This window comes from Pseudochaenichthys georgianus, chromosome 3 (genome assembly GCF_902827115.2).
Source record: "Pseudochaenichthys georgianus chromosome 3, fPseGeo1.2, whole genome shotgun sequence".
Lineage (NCBI taxonomy): Eukaryota > Metazoa > Chordata > Actinopteri > Perciformes > Channichthyidae > Pseudochaenichthys > Pseudochaenichthys georgianus.
Genome location: NC_047505.1, coordinates 19,375,929 through 19,395,231, shown reverse-complemented (window position 1 = coordinate 19,395,231; position 19,303 = coordinate 19,375,929). Strand labels below are relative to the sequence as shown.

General features: G+C 39.4%; 1 protein-coding gene across 1 annotated transcript in view; it reads right to left on the bottom strand.

The window, feature by feature from the left end:
• Positions 1-19,303, bottom strand: part of LOC117468091 (protein kinase C-binding protein NELL1-like) — a 363,350-nt gene that overhangs the window by 88,440 nt on the left and 255,607 nt on the right. Inside the window, exon 14 of the mRNA XM_034112071.2 lies at positions 5,467-5,589. Within this exon, the coding sequence (XP_033967962.1) occupies positions 5,467-5,589 (123 nt within the window). The remainder of the gene's footprint in view (positions 1-5,466; positions 5,590-19,303) is intronic.

Here is a 19,303-nt window from a genome sequence, read left to right as displayed (position 1 = left end):
CTGCTACACACACCTGTTTTTTTCCCCATATCCCGTTGTTTTGTGCCTCTTTCAAATAAGAGCATTTTGCATTTACTTTCTGTCTTGCTTTCTCAATCCTTCTCTCCTCTTTCAACTCTCTCTCCCTCTATCTCGATCTTTCGCTAATCATTGGTATGACTGACATGCTTTCCTCTGTGCTGTTCTTCTAATTACAACATCATTAGTTGTCACGGGGATGAGCAGCAGTGCAGATGCAGAACAGCACTTAAAGGAATGGTCCACTCATTAGATAATTAATCAAAACTTCAGTATTTAGTGAAACGTTATGTTTAAACCATACCCTGAAGAAATCAGCGATATTCCCCGAAATAATGATTTTATAGCTCTTTTTTATCAAGACCTGTATATTCCGTCTGGCCGCCGCCATGTTTGCCATTTTCAGTAGTCACGTGATGGTCGTGACGTCATCCATGCGTTCACTTTGTCAACACACGGAAATATGGTGGAGTATTTCAGTTCGGACTCGTCAGCAGAGGAACAAGTTTTGACCAATGTGAAGAGATTAGATGGGGGAATTCATCCATACATATCAGTATGACAATACGACACCCTCTGTCCTAAGACCCTCACATCGTACAAGGAAAAACTTCCGAAGAAAACCCACAGTTTAAAGGGAACATGGGAGAAACCTCAGGGAGAGCAACAGAGGAGGGATCCCTCTCCCAGGACGGACAGACGTGCAATAGATGCCGTGTGTAAATTGAAAAGATAATACATTTGCAACATAGGTAGTCCAAATGTTTGGAAATGCATGTGTGTATAATGGGAAGATGATATAAGATACTATATGTATGCATGTAGTACCACCCTTGCTAGCGATTCCCTCTCTAGTTTAGCATACTCAGCTTCGTTGTCCCTGGCCATAGAATCACGATTTTATGGGGCCGGAAAAAACTGGGGTAAAATACACACTAGCCGGTACTACGCTATATGGAAAGGCCACCAAAAACTGTCCTGGCCTGGACGTTAAAACGGGGCTAGCCGCTGCAATGGAAATGCGCTATAACATACCTTATTCTTACTCCGAGCACTACTTCTGCTCCTCCGTCGCTTCACACTTGCAGAGGGCGATTTCTCAACTGGCCGAACTGGTGTCCTGGTCGGTGATGACACCAGAAAGACCGATGGTACTGCATCTCCATTGAGTAATGGTTGTTCTTTAAATCCCATGTTATGTTTGATCATACTCTCAGAGTAGTCGTCCGGAAATGTGAAATGTTCGCTGCATACATGAGCCTGTAAATCTCTCGGTTCGGGCCGGCCACATTTCGCTAGCCACTGCCTCCGAATGTACTTCTTATACTTACCTTTTGGCAACAGATGGAACCGAGCATTCCGTGGATTGTTCCTATCCGAATTATGGCAATATTTCGCGATACAGTGAGGCATATTTGAAGAGAGAAACTACAGTAAATAACATGGAGATCAACGTGTCTTCGAAAACCAAACGCATGGATTACGTCACGTCCGGGAAATGGCGGCGCCCACAGTGTTGATGTTATTTCGGTATATAATCAGTTTAAAATCACTGATAATGTCATCGGATTAAAAAAAAAAAAGAGAGACTGGCAGAGACTGGTCTGTTTTATCGGATGATAATTTTTAAAAAATGAGTGTCATGAGCATACCATTCCTTTAATGAGTTATAAATCATGGTGGATGCAACATGGCAGGGTCAAAAGTAATCATGTTTTAATGTTTACCTCTGTTAATGAAGATAAAGGATTATCAAAATATCAAAAAATAATAATAAATGACATTTTACGGAGGATGCAGCCTTAAAATCTGCAGTATTTGTTTTTGATTGAACCAGCAATGTTGCATGTAAGGACTTGTCTCATTTGGTGATGTTGGCTCCTGCACAGCAACTGACCTCCCATGATGCAACATATTTTGCTGGTAGTTATTGAAATAATTTTTTAACAGTTCTGAAAATCAAGGCTGAATCAAGCTTAATGACGGTCTTATCTGTTGGACAGCAGCCAAGCATAATCACACAGTCATTACATAAAAGTGCTACTTGCAAACTCATGGGATCTCTCTATTTACAAATTGAGCACTAGACATGAGCAGCGGTGCAAATCAACAAGCTACTTTTTGAGTGCTGACTGAATTGTGGCATTGATTGCTTGGCAATATTCTTATTAAAGATTTCTCTATTTATTTATATTTAAATTCAAATAAAATGTTGTCACTTTCTTTTTAAAAACTAAATTATTGTATGTAATGTTAAAGGGGACCTATCATGCAAAATGCACTTTTGTACGTTTTTTATACATGAATATGTGTCCCCGGTGTGTCAGGGAACTCACCAAGTGTCAGAAAACACAACCCTCTCTATTTTCCTCCATACCCAAATCTCTAAAAAAAAGGGGCTGCAACGGATCTGATACAGACTGATCCAGATTTGAACACTGTCCTGACGTCAGGACGGTGGCGCTACGGCTATTGGTCAATTATCCACCTATCGGGGGAATGAGAGGTTGGGCCATGGCCAGCCATTGCTGCTCGAAAGCGCTGGAGACGCTGTAGTACATATGCCAGGCCTGTAAGTGGCGCTGTAGTCGGCCACAAAAGCAGCGAAGAAGACTTCCCTTGCATGGTTGCCATGGTTGCCCTTTTGTTTATTCTCCGCTGTGGCTCTTTTTCTCCCTCCCAGAGGCAAGCGTTTGCGCCTCCTGCTTTAAAACAAATGAATAATGACTCTATATAATCATAAGTAAGGGATAATGTGCCGATCGGGCTCCTGATCAGCCTGTCGGTGTTCTTTTCCCCATAATGACCGCGTCACTGCACATTATCCCGCTTATTACATGGCCACATTCTCAACAAAGTAATGACATGACTCCCAATATTAATTGAAATGCTTTTATGGATTTAGAAAATGATTTTATTGATTTAAAAAATAGTTGTATGTATTGATTTAAATTGACATGCATCTGCTAAGAAAAATAGTCCGTTGTTACTGTTTGAACTAACGTAGCAACGGCAGAAACTGCTTCGATAGTGTTTTTGAGGAGCTTTTTTATTACAGATTTAAAAACATCGTTGCTTGCTTTAAAAGTAGCACAATTCATTATGTCAAACCTTGGAAAGTATCTAGATATCCCTGCCCTAATGCCAAAGTAACTGGCAACTCCCCTCTCCTGCAGGGGGGCGTGGTCAATTGCAGCTCACAGAATCAGCCCCCTGCAAAAACAGGGCTGGAAAGAGCAAATAGAGCGAAATGAGGCATGGCTAAAATGCAGGATCCGTTTGGTATTTTGAAAAAATATATATATTTATATACTTTATATAGGTATGGCCCTACAATATATGTTTCAAATATAGCATGATAGGTCCACTTTAAGTTGATAAGTTAATGTTATAGGAGTTAGTGCTATAGGAGTTTATTGACAAGTAGAACAAAAGTATAATTTCATTTCATCAAGAACTGTTGTCACTAAATCAGGAATTTAAAGACCTTACATTCAAAAACTTCTTTGCATGCTTTAGTTCTGATTGTTATGAAACATTAACATGTAAATGCATTCAAATGTAGCTTCAATTACATCTATCAAACATGAATCTAGCATAAAATGTATTAACTATATAACAATTATTTCAAATTCATTGTGATGTATGTAGTTTTCGCTTACAACAAAATGTAATTCACCTCCATGTCCTTGAATATCTAATATCTGCTCAAAAGCAAACCTGAATAATAAATATATCTCTTAATTGACAAGAAAGAGAAGGGATTTGCTGACATTTTACCGATGCTGAAGTGGACCTAAAATATAACAAACCCTTAGAACACAACCACAATTACATATGTACAGTAATGTGTTGTGCAATTTCATCCAGGTGTTTTCTGAAAAAGAGATAGCATCTCAGTTTTTGTGGTTAATTAGCCAAAAACTAAGCTTCATGTTATGTTATGCACACAGTGTGTTTTCTTTCTCTTCACCTCGCTGGACCTAGTATAAACATGGCTGTTAATCCTCAGGTGGACAGCGGGACTCCAGCTCCCGGGATGTTTCTGCAGCTGTGATAATGGACCCCTGGGATATGTGTTGCACTCAGAAGGGAGCTCTGCTTGAAGAATCTACCAACACTCTAACGAGTCTCCCCAGACTCCGGGCCCTGGACCCGATCTGCCCTGAACCTGCAGCCAACGTCCCACTGCGACAGCCTTCAGTGCAGATATACAGTTAAATATAGTTCATCCAACACATGGCCGAGTGGACAGACAAGTCGCAAACTAAAGGTTGGATGTGTTTACTCATGCTCACACAAGAATGTCAGAGGGCATGGAAACAGCTACACAACCTTTCAGAAATGTGCACAACACCAACATTAGGGTCACAGCACTACGATAGAAAACAAATGCCAATTCCAGCTCACACAGGGTTTTCCCATGTAACTGGGTAACAAACATTATTGTAATTTCATGGGATTGTTATTTATCATTTCGAGGTCCATTTCGATAAAGGAGTTGTTAAACACTGAGCAGCTTTCTGAATTGGAAATCATTTTACAGCAATAAGTCACTCTTGTTGTAAATCTGTAATTTGATAACATGTGCAAACAGTTGCCATCTCTGAATTGGCCAGCCAGTGAAAATGGCCACTTTGCAAAAAGCCAATGTTTATTGGCAAGACATCTGCACTGATTGTGACAAGCTAATGAAACAAAGTAAGGTTGCATATTAAACATTATGTTCTTAACTTTCAGAGCTCCGTTTGGAGCAGGCCGGTTTTTAGACACACTTTGCGAAAGACTAAACGACTGCACTCGCACAGTTAAAAACATGTACTTGTCAAATTAAGCACCAGAATAGCACTTTGGGTTAAAAAAACGGTCAATTTTGTTATGTTGAGTATCCGTTTGAGGGTTTATTCATGTTTGTTTGATTAAGGCACTTTTCCACTTTGCTTTAAATGCTGGTTGTCTTTTTCAATTTTCTAAAGATGACAACCTTCAGTGCTTTGCCTATTAGGCTAGAGTGTACTAGGAACCCATCCATGGGCTGAATGGAGGACTTTGAAAAGAGATAAGATATCTTTGCATATATATTTTATTCAACTGTAAGCACTGCATGTACAACACCTACAACCTGACACAATTCACAAAAAACATCTCTCATTTCTTCCCTCCTTCCTCCATCTGTATGATACTGCAGGGCAAATCAGGGCGGGCTGACAGGTCAACAGGGAGCGGGGTGTGCAGTGAGGGAGAGGAGGCACACATGTGGAAACACAGGCTGAAACGACCCAGGAATCAATTTTCATCATCTCTGAGGCAGCTGCTGCCTGGTAAGGTGATGTGAGAGAGGAGTGAACCAGACCGACCATGATGTTAGGGAGCATAGGATCAGCCACCATCAAAGCGTATGGAGGCAGGTCTGGGGTCTATCTGTGAGTCTGGAGGGCAGGGACTTACCTCTGCAGATGGTGCCGTTGCCCACGTAGCCCGGCTTGCAGGTACACAGGTGTCCTCTGATGGTGTTGGTGCAGATGGCGTTCTCATCACACTCATCTTGGCCGCTGGCGCAATCGTCATGCTCTGAGGGAGAGATAGAGACAGTCAAAAAACGTGTGTGTTTTTTGTGTAAAAGATGGAGATGTCATGGCAGAAAAATACTTTTTTGTTTGGAGCTGAGCAGCTAGGAAATTCAACTCATTGGAGGTCACAGCTGAGCTTTTTCCTTCTGTCAAAAACCAGCTTTATAAACTTTATGTTCACGTCCATGTTTCCAAACACCAGTTTAGCTTGGCACGTTCAGAATGAATGTGAAATAAATTACTTCAAACAATGACAAAGACCCAGCTGCTTTTTCCAGCACACATTTATTTATAAACCATCAGGGGTTGTTGGGAGCTACAGCTGATACATGCCAGGTGTGCCCACTGATTGCTCCGTATCAGCATCAATTAGCCTAATGATGTTGGCTTAGATACTAGGGACTAGTGAGACGAAATCAAGACATATTTCAACACTTAACATTCGCCATTTAGAAGATCATTAGAGAGTTTTCATATGATTATGAAAATGTTTTGCTTATAATTGTTCCCAATACCCCGGTGATCAGTAAATGGCTCAATATAGACTGAAAGTTGAAATAGATAATGTGTGATCAGAATACATTTTTGGTCAGCATTGGCTTCTTGTGTTTCCTCCCTAAAGTATCCAAAAATTAAGCTCAGTTATCTCTTTTTTAGAATCCTTCCTTATTAAATCTCAAAGTGAATAGAGTTGTGCAGCGATGAAGTATTTTTGTAGGCCAGACCCAGAAGTTAGCAGTTGGATTTCCCCATTGGATCTCCGCATATGGAAGAAAATAAGGTTTGTGGCCAAAACAAGTTTATGATACTTAACAGGTTTTGTCCAGCTACAAATCTCTACATATTAACACCACTTTTGGTTTTTCAAATGTTAATGCAATTGGCCGTAATAAAAAGCTAACGTAATGCTATAAACTAACTACAGCACGGTGGCATGGCTGCATATCACCACCCTTAAGCTAAAAGCAGACGCATATTTTATGTCGTAGAACAAAATGTGCAGCTTTCTTCAGCTTATGTTAATCACAGACCTTAATGCGGGTTTATAAGCACAAACACGTTCAGAAAACATTGACCTTGAGACGAAGGAAACTGAATTGGTGAAATTCTAAGTCTTTTCCGGGTTTTCGAAAACATTACTGCACCGCTATCAAAATTATTAAAAAAAACATTTTGACAATACAGTTAGATATATGTAGTGTAAGGGTTGTGTTATCCATGAGTGAAATCCAACACCTAACTATAAATTAAAACTAACACTGTACTGTAGGTTTCCATCATATGAGTCAACTATAAACCCGATACCAATGAGGAAGAAAGACCAATATCAGAGTGTTAGTATTTTTAAATAATAGACTATAACCTTGAAGCAACTTTCGGTCAAAGATACTTCTTATCAAGATAACTAATTTAAAGAATACAACATCAGATTTGAACATCAAGGCAGTAAACAATGCGTGATTTGCCAGTTAAAAAGTATTGGCTACACATGGCTGCGGAGATTTCATTTCAAACCTTTATTTAACCAGATTATTCTCATTGAGATCATAGATCTCTTTTTCAAGGGAACCTGCAAACTGATCAAACAATCACACAGTGATTACCACATCAGTTCTCTACAGCTCAACACAGAGGAGGATGTCAGAACCCTGTGATTGAGATATTGGCATTCCCCCTTTATCTTTGAATTAAAAGTACCACTGTGCTTTATGGGCTGGATTCATTCAAGAACCATAACAACTGAGAGACTATTTTATTATAGAAAACAGTGCAAGGTTAGCATTATAATGTTGTTTCATGAATTTGTTTCATTCATGTAACATTGACTTATAATAACATGCTGGTACACTGCACACTATTGTATGTAGTACCCGCTCAGGGTCATTGTTTTGTATTCTGCTGCGTACTATAGGTGCTCTCTTGACTTGTATTGTCTTGCAGCTACCTCGTGGCAAAAGGAAAAAAGATGGGGTTTATTTCACAGCCGGGCAGATACAATCCTCCAGATGTTTGCTAAATAACTTTGACTTTGACTCAGACTTTGGTGATTGGCTTCATACCCCTGAGAACTCACACCCTGTAGCTTCAAATAGGGCACTTATAAAGGTTTGCAGCTTGGAAATACAATGAATTTTAACAATGAGCCATGTTTCATAGGGAAATCATTTGTTCACACGACCAGTTATTAAAGTGTGAGGCTGGAGTTAACCAGGAACGCTCTTGAGAATTCAATAATAAATTCCCCTCTATGTTTTTCTCAGATAGGCGATATGCAAGGACAGAAGAAAAAAAGTGATGCTGCATTTATATAGACGTTTTCTTTTTTTTCCTTTTTAAAGAGTGCCATTGTTGAAATACTTTGTAATTGCTTTAAATCACCAGCTTTTACAGTTATCTCTTGTGCTGCAGTTTTCTCTGCTTCACCCTGAGTCAATATGATATGTAATAACAATATCAACAATACAAAGCATTTCATGCAATAAAAGTGCACGGACCAAAACTATTTTGCAGTAACTCATATTACCAAAAGACAAGTGACACAGGTTGGAACTGTTGCCACTGAGGGTCTTCAAATCCAGGACAGTTTCCATCTCTGACCTTTTGCTAATCCAAACTCATCCACTAACTTTCATGATGCCCCACAATTCAGCTGAACTGCTCCAGATAAAAAGTGAATTGATCAATGCGTGTGCAGGGAATGTTGGTCAAATCAATGCTGAATGTCAATGGCTCCATACTATAACTTTGTTTTGCAACTTTCTAACAATCTGGGATGTACAATTCTAACTCCACTGTTGTCCCAAGCTTCTTCTTTAATATTTTATTAGAATTGCACAGGCTGATTTTATTCAACAAAAGAGATGTGTTCAAAGGTCACAAATGCAACACAAAACGCATAGCGTTCATGGTAACATTCTCCTTAAAAACCAAGCTTTTTTTATTTATTATAAATTTGTTACGTCTTAATGAGAAAAGCAGATGTGTTAGTCTTAACATTATGGCTCTGTTCGATTTAAGCGTCCTGGTAAGTCATGACAGTATGACAGTGAGTCCGCACTTACACCAGGACCCTGGAAAAAAAACAGTTAAAGCCATAGTCTATTTGATCTTTACTCCAATGTCAAAGGGAGACAAGCGTTGTGTTCACATAAGATACATTACATTACATTACATTGCATTTAGCTGACGCTTTTATCCAAAGCGACTTACAATAAGTACATTCGACCAGGAAGACACAACCTTGAAGAAAACAGAATCATATAAGAACATCAGGTTTCAAAGAGCCAATCGTTTCAAGTGCTACTCAACTGGCTTTAGATAAGCCAGTCCTTTATTAGTATATAAGTGCTCTGTTAGCAGTTCTTTGTTAGTAATTCTATCGCTCGAAGTGGAGTTGAAAGAGATGAGTTTTCAGTCTGCGCCGGAAGGTGTGTAAGCTTTCTGCCGTCCTGATGTCAATGGGGAGCTCATTCCACCATTTTGGAGCCAGGATAGCAAACCCACGTGTTTTTGCTGATGGGAACTTGGGTCCCCCTCGCAGCGAGGGTGCAGCGAGTCGTTTGGCTGATGCAGAGCGGAGTGCACGTGCTGGGGTGTACGGTTTAACCATGTCCTGGATGTAGGAAGGGCCAGATCCATTCGCAGCATGGTACGCAAGTACCAGTGTCTTGAAGTGGATTCTAGCAGTTACCGGAAGCCAGTGGAGGGAGCGGAGGAGCGGAGTGGTGTGGGAGAATGTTGGAAGGTTGAACACCAGGCGAGCCGCTGCATTCTGGATGAGCTGCAGAGGTCGGATGGCACATGCAGGTAGACCAGCCAGGAGGGAGTTGCAGTAGTCTAGGCGTGAGGTTACGAGAGCCTGGACCAGAACCTGCGTCGCTTTCTGGGTCAGCTGGGGACGTATCTTCCTAATGTTGAAAAGCGTGTATCTATACATAAGTTACTAATACTAATTAACTGCAAAACAAGTGTCCTATTTAGAGTTTATCATGTCATTATTAGGGAATAGTTAATACTGATTTCTGTCAACTCAGCTTTTTTATCAGCCTGCTGCAACATGCTATTCTCAGCTGTATCAACACGTCATGGCTTCAACACAGACTTCATGTTTCACTAATGAGCCCCATTGAAACCTCCTAATGAGGCTGCTTAGGAGGCGACCTGAGGCCACCAAAACGGCATAAGAGGCGATGAGCTTATGCACGGTTGTGGAAGTCAGAAAAGGATATCAGTTTCATCAATTTTTCAAAAGAACATAATTAAAACAACATGAAAGAATAATAAGGAATCTCTGTGTTGCTATTAAATATGAGATTAATTGATTTTTGGCAACGTGTTTATTGATTCTTACTGCTGAGCTTATCAAGCTGATAAAGCTGCAGTTAATGCAGCTTCAATTAAATATCTAACAGGATTTTATATGCTCATAAACAATACTTTAAAAGGCAACCTTTGATGATTCTGCGGTGGGGATTTACAACAGTGCTGCACTGCACAACTATCTTTTATATCCAACCATGAACTGTGTCTTTAAGTGCCAGTCAAGACCTGGCCTGAGGCTTCCTCCACTCACAAGGTACACACTCACTAGAACACACTCCTTATTAATATGCAAAAGCTTTGGAGGGAGTCATGACTAAAACATTCCACTTAATTAATGAGTGGTGCTCATGAAGCCCTGGAGCAATGAGGAGAAATTATTTAGCTTTTCTCTTCCCAAGGATTTCCTCCCCTCGCTGAACTATAAAGTGGAGGTGAATGTCAACAGTGCTGGTGGGATGTGTTAAGAGTTTATGCGAAGGGATATGAAATGTAGACTACATTAATGTTAGAGTAATAGAGGAAGTTATGTGATTAAATATTCAGTCCGTTAATGGCTGTGAGCTAATGGGGGAGCGAGCAACACAATCAAAACACTGGCAGCCATGACTGCTCATTAATGCCGTTTAATGTCCACCGGTCAATTTGAATTATAGGTTTGGAACAGACAGATGCAGTGGCTGAATTGATGGAGTAAGTGAAAAACTGCAAAACTGAATAAGCAATAAACCCTCCCAGAACACACGTGGTGGCATTGTTCAAACAGTTTGGTATTATTCTGACCTTCAAAAGTGATTTGCCGTCTCTGGGGTATTTTGGTGCCAAAACTTCAAAACGACAGCAAAGTTCAAGTTGAAGGACCTTAGTTCTTGGGTCTTACATTAAAATCACTCAAAACAAGGCAGTAGGTAGAATCTGAAATGCATCAATATGTAAAGCACATTTATATGTGTTTGAGAGCTCCACTATTCTCTATTCTGCTACTGACTGTGTAAGAAGTTGTATACAATTAATGTATTTGAGCATGCTTGGCTGTAGTACCCATAGTTTTTGCTCAAAATATTTTTCAATAAGCATCCCCCTTTGAAATATTTTTTTTCAGCCAAGTTCCTGCTTACCAGCACAAAATATTTATGCTAGGAAAAAAAGCATATTTAATACACTGAATACAGCTACAGCGTCCTAAAAAGGTACATTGTATATAGCGCTTTACTGTATGTAGTCTTTCTGTCCAACCCTGTCTCCTAAAAATTACATTCCCACAGAATTAAACTGCATTCTGAATTACGTTTAGATAGAAACGTATTTACTCCCACGTTACGTTCGTTATGAACGTATCTCAATACGTTTATTTTCTACATATCTTTGCCATTTATTGTCTTGCTTATAATAATGATAATAGTCATTTATAAATATCATTTTAGAGCACACCTTTGAAATCGACAATCGGGCTCGATATATGGTTAAATTAAAATCAGTAGGCGAGGCTGTAATTTCGCCAGCTGTTACTCTCATGAGCGAGGCAGAACATAATAGTTTTAACATGCCAAAAAGCTGCTGTGTCGTTTATTGCACCTCAAACATTAAAACAAATCCAGAGTTACGTGTTTCTGTACTTCCTCTAAGAAGAAAGGACAGTAACAGAAGAGCTCTGTGGCTTCAGGCGTGATCGCTGTTCAAATGACAGCGTTGGTTTCCCCAAAAGTGGGCGGGGTTGTAAAGTGAAGTAGATTTTACTGTCATCTATTATTCAAAACCATTCTATTTATTCTAACGTAAATTACATGCCAGTGTTTTATCTTTTTATTTATTTGTTTTTATTTTAAATCGTATAATGTCGGACTTTTTTTGTCGTCTTTGAGGAAAATAAATGGGGTTTAGAGCCTCAGAATACTGAAATCTGTATTTTTTTAAATCTCTTTCTTCTAATTTGTTATTCTTTTCTAAATAACACACTGTTATTTACTCAACAATAACACACAATTATCCTTGTTTTTATTTATTCGTTTTTCCTCACAGACGGAAAAAAAGTCCGACATTATACGATTTAAAATAAAAACAAATAAATAAAAAGATAAAACACTGGCATGTAATTTACGTTAGAATAAATAGAATGGTTTTGAATAATAGATGACAGTAAAATCTACTTCACTTTACAGCCCTGCCCACTTTTGGGGAAACCAAGGCTGTCATTTGAACAGCGATCAAGCCTGAAGCCACAGAGCTCTTCTGTTACTGTCCTTTCTTCTTAGAGGAAGTACAGAAACACGTAACTCTGGATTTGTTTTAATGTTTGAGGTGCAATAAACGACACAGCAGCTTTTTGGCATGTTAAAACTATTATGTTCTGCCTCGCTCATGAGAGTAACAGCTGGCGAAATTACAGCCTCGCCTACTGATTTTAATGTAACCATATATCGAGCCCGATTGTCGATTTCAAATGTGTGCTCTAAAATGATATTTATAAATAACTATTATCATTATTATAAGCAAGACAATAAATGGCAAAGATATGTAGAAAATAAACGTATTTAAGATACGTTCATAACGAACGTAACGTGGGAGAAAATACGTTTCTAGCTAAACGTAATTGAGAATGCAGTTTAGTTCTGTGGGAACCTAATTTTTAGGAGACAGGGTTGTTCTGTCTCCTCAAAGTGCTTTTACATATACAGCAGTCGTCCAATCTCACACATTCATAAAGAGTCAGAGGCTGCCATACAAGGTGACACCTGCTCAGGGAAACTAATATTCACAGACACTCACACACTATTGGCCGAGACATTGGGAGCAAAATGCTGACTGCTGCTAGGATCGAATCCAAAACCTTTGGGTTAGAGCCACAGTTGCCCATAGTTGGGCCATTAGTGTCAGATTTACTAAACAACAACATTGCAACTGAACAACACTTAACTGTACATGCATCATTTCAAATGTTTACTATCCATCACTAAATTCATGACAATACACATTTTTGTCATTATGCATTAGCACTAACAAGCACAGCGCTACAGTACATTGCAGTTTCATAGAACTGTGTCATATTGATAAGTGTTACCTACAATTGAGTGAGGGGATTCTCTTTCAACTTCTTCATCCATGTTTAAAGCTGTATTGCTAATACATGTCAACAACAAATCAATGTTTATTGGTTTTTGTCACTAGACAATACAATTGTAAATTGTAATGAATGGAATTAACTTATTGGAATATAAATGTTAGAATTGCATTTAGTATTATATCATTTGTTCGCGGACACAAGCGGCCGAGATGGGTTTTCTCCGCAGGGTGGCTGGTGTCTCCCTTAGGGATAAGGTGAGAAGTTCGGTCATCAGGGAGGGACTCGGAGTTGAGCCGCTCCTCCTTCGCATCGAAAGGAGCCAGTTGAGGTGGTTCGGGCACCTAGTTAGGATGCCACCTGGGCGCCTCCCTAGGGAGGTGTTCCAGGCACGTCCAGCTGGGAAGAGACCAAGGGGTAGACCTAGGACCAGGTGGAGGGATTATATCTCTTCGCTGGCCTGGGAGCGCCTTGGGATCCCCCAGTCAGAGCTGGTTGATGTCGCCAGGGAAAAGAAAGTGTGGGGCTCTCTGCTGGAACTGCTACCCCCGCGACCCGACCACGGATAAGCGGGAGAAGATGGATGGATGGATGGATGGATCAGTTGTTCTAGATGTTATGCATAAATACTAAATTATAGTACTGTATATCCATTTGATAGACACTGGTTAAGTGCATCATTTAAGTCTAAAATTGGATTTGGAGAAGAGCTGTTCGGCAAAAATAGTGCGTAATACGTGTAATATATATATTTGTTTATCTGTTATAACCAATTTCCACTGGCTTATACAGGAAAAGCACTTTAAAGCACATCTCTATTAACACCAGTTGTCATGGCTGTCGTTTGGTGGGTGGAGAGAAACACACATTTCAGCTTTCACAGAATAATTAATGGTCTGCACAAGTTGTCAGAGATTGATCAAATCTACCACTTAGAGTATTCAAAGAGAGATGTATTTACTTACAATAAAATAACCTCAAGGGATAATTGACGAGTCACTGTTAAGTTATTATATAGTATGCTCAGTGGAGATAACAACAGCCACGTCCGAACAAGCTGTCCATCTCTGTCAGCGTTGATGTAATTACTGATGATTATGGAGTGATGTGGTGTCAGGGCCAGGCATGTTGAGGTGACACCCCCAAAAGCGCTGGGCTAATGGTGTGTAATGACTGATCACCAGGACAGCGGCCATTACACTCAGTGTGGCCTCTGCACAGTGAAACGCAGGGTAATAAGAGGATCAGAGGGATGACTGAGCCTATTTCCCATCTCACAGGAATACTGGGAAAACCCAATTGGTTCCTCACCAATGAAGGCAGGTCAGAACTAGATCTGTGTCCGAAATCCTTCCTATGTTCAGTCATTTACTGTTCCCTATAGGATTAGTGGTTTAGTGAGCAGTAAATATACTAAAGCAGAGATTTACACTTTTCTACACAAGGTGCTAAAGATTGGACAGTGAATGATTATATGTCTTGGTTAATTTACTTCATTTGCAATAATGCCTTAATTACTGCGAACTCAGAAGGAATTCAAATTTTTTATTTTATTCTTCAGTTTCTCTCTTTTTGCTTCTGTAGGTGTGTCATAAAGCCTCTGGATAAATGTTAATTTCCCACCAAAGTTGAATAACGTCCACAGTATTGGCACTTATTGACCTCTATTTGCACTGCCGAGCTAATTATGTGTGTCCACTTGTCTCTTCATACATCAGCATCTGTTCAATGCACTTTATCGTCTCAATGGAATGTGAGGAAGCAGTTGGGATTATATCTTGACTCAAGTATGGTATTTAAGCCAAATGTTGAGCTACTTCAGTTCCTTGGCGAATGTTTGTCAATGACTGTTGAGTTAATTAGGCGTTGTGTGAATAGTGCCTTTTTTCATCATGTCTCCTACAAACAGTCAACTTTCGTTTGTTAACATGCTACTGATCTTTATTTAGCCTCAACAAATTAGATTTAGTGATGCAGTCAAAGAATCAACTGTCATTTGTCATGGTTTTGGCAGGAATTTACAAAACTGTCTTGGTGGTGCATATTGATGGATTGGAAAGTGCTCATATGAATCATTTTGGATGACATAATGACTTGGTGTAAAGTGTATTACTTTAAAATAAACCACGTTATTTTTGTGTTACATTATTCTGCCTGATTTATTCACTTACAGTTTTTACTCTGACCTGGCATGGAATTGTGTGAACGTGTTAAGGATAAAACAAATAAATGATGACTTATGTAGAGTAAAGTGTCCTTAAAAATCTAGATATTTTTCAAAGGGCAGATTTGATTACATTATTTTTTCCCTTCCAAAAGATTCACAGTTATTCTCTCATTCACTCTGACCTGGTATGAAAGTGTTGAGAATAAATGATGACTCTTGTACAGTAAGCTGAAATGTAATAGTGGAGATCTTCTGAAAGGGCAGAATTGATTCTCAAGAAAAGCGTCTTCTTTCTGTGAGCTAAGAAAGTTTTAGCTCAATTTCTTTGTGCTCTAATAATGTGAGAGTGCTCCTGTGGCTCATTCAGCCGAGTGAGTGGCATCTGTCCTCAGCTTTTAAAGGCTCCCTCTCCCAAACAACCAGCTTTTATTCAAGCCAGTAAATACTGGAGTAGCAGTGTCTCCCATAATATTCTTTATTAATGCCATTTGTGTCTATTTTTAATTGTCTTTTGGTCACTTTCTCTCATAACAAATGTATAACTCAAACTGGATTTCCAATGTAAATTCACATGATCTTTTCACAGAGAAAGTAAACAGAAGTCAGCGTTTTCTGTGTCCGCTGTTATCACGTTGCATCTCTTCTCTTCTTTCTTTCAGAACTCAGAACTCTTTTTTTTGGTCTGCAAAACTTAAAAAGAGACAGAACATTGAATCTTGAATCTGAGTGTAATATGGGATCTACGAGTTAAACCAATACTTTAACTTTGCACAACACATTTCTAAAACATGTCCTCGTCCATTTTTAGCTTCCATCATCGTCTCGTTCAATTATGTCAAGCAGAACACTTCAGGAATGTGAAATGTAATGACCAGTGACAAGCTCATAAAAAAGAACATTGCACAATCCTGTCGATTTTTCTTTCCTTTTTTTTTGGTACCAACCAAGTCGTCATGCTCACTTTCCGCCTCGGCCTTGCAGCTCACCTTGACGTGATTTGAGCTCAGCAGAGATCTGTCCGGAGGGGGGGGGGATATTGATTGTCCGTCATAGCATTTAGCCTAGAGGACATAGATTTCCATACATTTAGTCAGAGGACATTTCTGAATTTCTTGCGGTAATCCACCTAAAGTTCAAGTGGCCCCTATTTTAACCCATCAGCCAATTGATTCCACCTCACACGGTTCCCAAAACCCTGCATGCAAGCCATGTGTGGACTCAAAACAAGAATATGTAATTATCAAGATTTTATTTCATCATAATGGGACAAAAAGGGCACCTTGCATGGGCTATAAAGAGTTATAATTTTATATATAATGGTGACCTTTTAAGAATAGTTTATCTGTGCTTTTTGGATGCTAGTTATAATTAATATCATCAATGAGGTAAGGCACTGTAGTCAGGTAAGTAGGCATTAGGTTTATGTAATTGTCTTTCGAAATATCATGGAATCTATAGGAATATGTGACATAAATAGTATAATAACATTCCCATTGTTAAAGGGACCCTATTAAAGGGTATGTACGTTTGAGAAACCGGCTCGAGATACACTTTTTGATATATCCCATGGAATGCTCTTAACATCCCGATAGCAATGAATATCTGAAGTGCTTTGACAACAAATCCATAAAAAGATGTCATCAGTGGAAGCCGTAGTACTGTAAAAAGCACGACCAATCATTTTAGCCGGCCCGGCTAAAATAATTGGATGGTCTACCTGCCTGTCAGCCTTCCATCTGTGCACAAACTTATCTCGTGCCCTCATTGGTCATGTGCGCGTTCGTGTGTGTTGGAGGAGGGGCTCGGTAAGGAAGTGGCAGATTTTCTCCGGTCGTGTATTTTAAAATTCTAGCGCACTCGAGCTGGTTTCTCAAATGTACATACCCTACCTTTAAGCTTATTGGGGGTTTTCATCCCCTGTATATTATAGGTTTTTGTGCATGTAAATGGTCTGCTAGAATCCCCAAATCCCCCCTCTGCCTAACCGTAACATTGTGGCATCACTATGAAACACTTGCGCTTCTATTGGCTAGCGCTCCAACACATTGTCCGTGATAGGGGACATCTCTTAGTGGGTAACCAATCACAACAGAGCCGGCAAGCTGACCAATCAGGGCAGACTGGGCTCTGGTTTCAGACGGAGGGTGAAAAAAGGAGCCGCTGAACAGGAGGTATGAGAATAATAATGCACTTTTTGAACATTAAATGTAAATATGTCACAGAAGAGGCTTGGAAACAATCAATATGAAATCTGAAAAAGAGCATCATCGGGCTGCTTTAATGAATGTGGTTTTAGCCATAAAGAAAATCTTTCCTTAACCCAACACGACCTTTCCTTTATTATCAGATAGGTTCTCTGAAACATACCTTCTGACAAATAATCTCCCTTTACATAATAAAAAACCACTGTACTTTCAGCAGTGATGGAGCATTTTGGCATCTTGTTTCTGTTCACCTGATTAAATGAAGTCTTTTATTCCCCCTTTATTTTGACTATGTTTTAGATGCGACCAACTCCTGCAAATAAAACAATAAGCAGCTACATGCTACACTATGTTCTACAGCTTTGTTTAACTGCTCATTGGTTTTGAACAGGTAGCATAGATTGTTTTGTTAAAAATGTTTTCTTGCTGTTCAGAGCTGCTGTCTATTCCCACTAATAAGAGCAGTGAACTAAACACAGAAGAGCTGCAAGCCACACAACCAAGCCAATAAACTGAACAATTCTGGGAGAGGAATTGCAGAGTTGGGTGTTTTGATATTATGATGAGCAACTGCTTTCACATATAATTCATTGTAATATAAATATTAATTTGACCCAAATCCACCATAGAAGTGCAGTATATACAAGTTGCTTTGTGGGTCGTTTTAGAATACTTTTATGAAAGTATGGGGACTTGTATAAAAAATGGATGGAAGCACAAAGCTGATGCTGTGACTATACTGCCAAACATTGAACATAAAGTATAACCAGGTTACACAATGCAAGCATTTGCAAAACAGCATTTCCACTTTGTTTATGATCAAGAATGGTAAATAGGCCACTAGCAGTTTTTTTACAAGGCGCTTTGCAATATGCCCACGCATCAAAGCACACATATTTTCAGGTAATGGGAGCTTATTTAAAGAGATTAGCATGGTAAATATGCACATTTTGCATTTGGAAAACGAGGCAGGAAAGAGGGGGAATTAATAAAAACTGAAAAGGTAAATCTGAGCGGATTCTAGGGTAGTGCATGCGTTGTAGTCACATGGTATTATTCGAATAAAGCATTAAAGACATGGCACTGAAAAAGCAAGCTTCTCACTTCTATGCTGCAAGTATTTTTCTTTACAGCGTGAATTACATCCCATTCTTTAGTAATATTAGCTCGGTTTGCTTTATGCCATAAAGCAAATTTCCGGAACTGCATGCCATAAACTTTATGGCATCCAGTTCCGGAAATATTCATATTCTCTCTGTGTACAGTAGTACGTGAAGCAGCACTGCGAGGTAATGCAATTAATTCACCACCAAATGAAATATACATGTAGAGCTCCAGGCAGTAAATATGTTTAGGCTGCAATTCAAATTAATGAAAGCATGTTTCATTAATGCACTCTGTCAGTAAACATCCATCTAATAGCTGGAGTGCATTATTATTCCACATGTCTCCATGTGTATTCAACCAGGGAAACAGGAAGATAAAGCATCGCAGAATAAGAGCGTAAGCAGCGTAACATGAATATGGACATCACTCTGAATGCATGTGCTGTCTGCTGTCGGAGAAAATGAACCAACATTGAATAGTTATGGGAAAGCTAAATATAAACACAATCTTCTCAGTGCCAATTACAAATAAATGAAAGTGAGCAGTAAGAAAAACTTATCTGACTCCTTCCCAAACTGTGTTTGATGGGCTTATTAAAGTAGCTGGTGCCGAGCCAGCCTCACGGCGTGACCTCCATCTCTGAAGAGCTAATGTATACAGGGAGGATTGCCAAGGTTTCCAGGCTCGTCACACCTGAGCTCCACATTCATTGCATGTATAATTGGAATTGGATTTGATTAAAATGTCATTAAACATATAAAGTGTCTTTGGGGGGGATGCACCCTTTCCCAATGCTAGCATTTTGGAGAATATATGTAACAACTGATGCATGAAATTAATGGCAGCTTCTTAAGCCGTC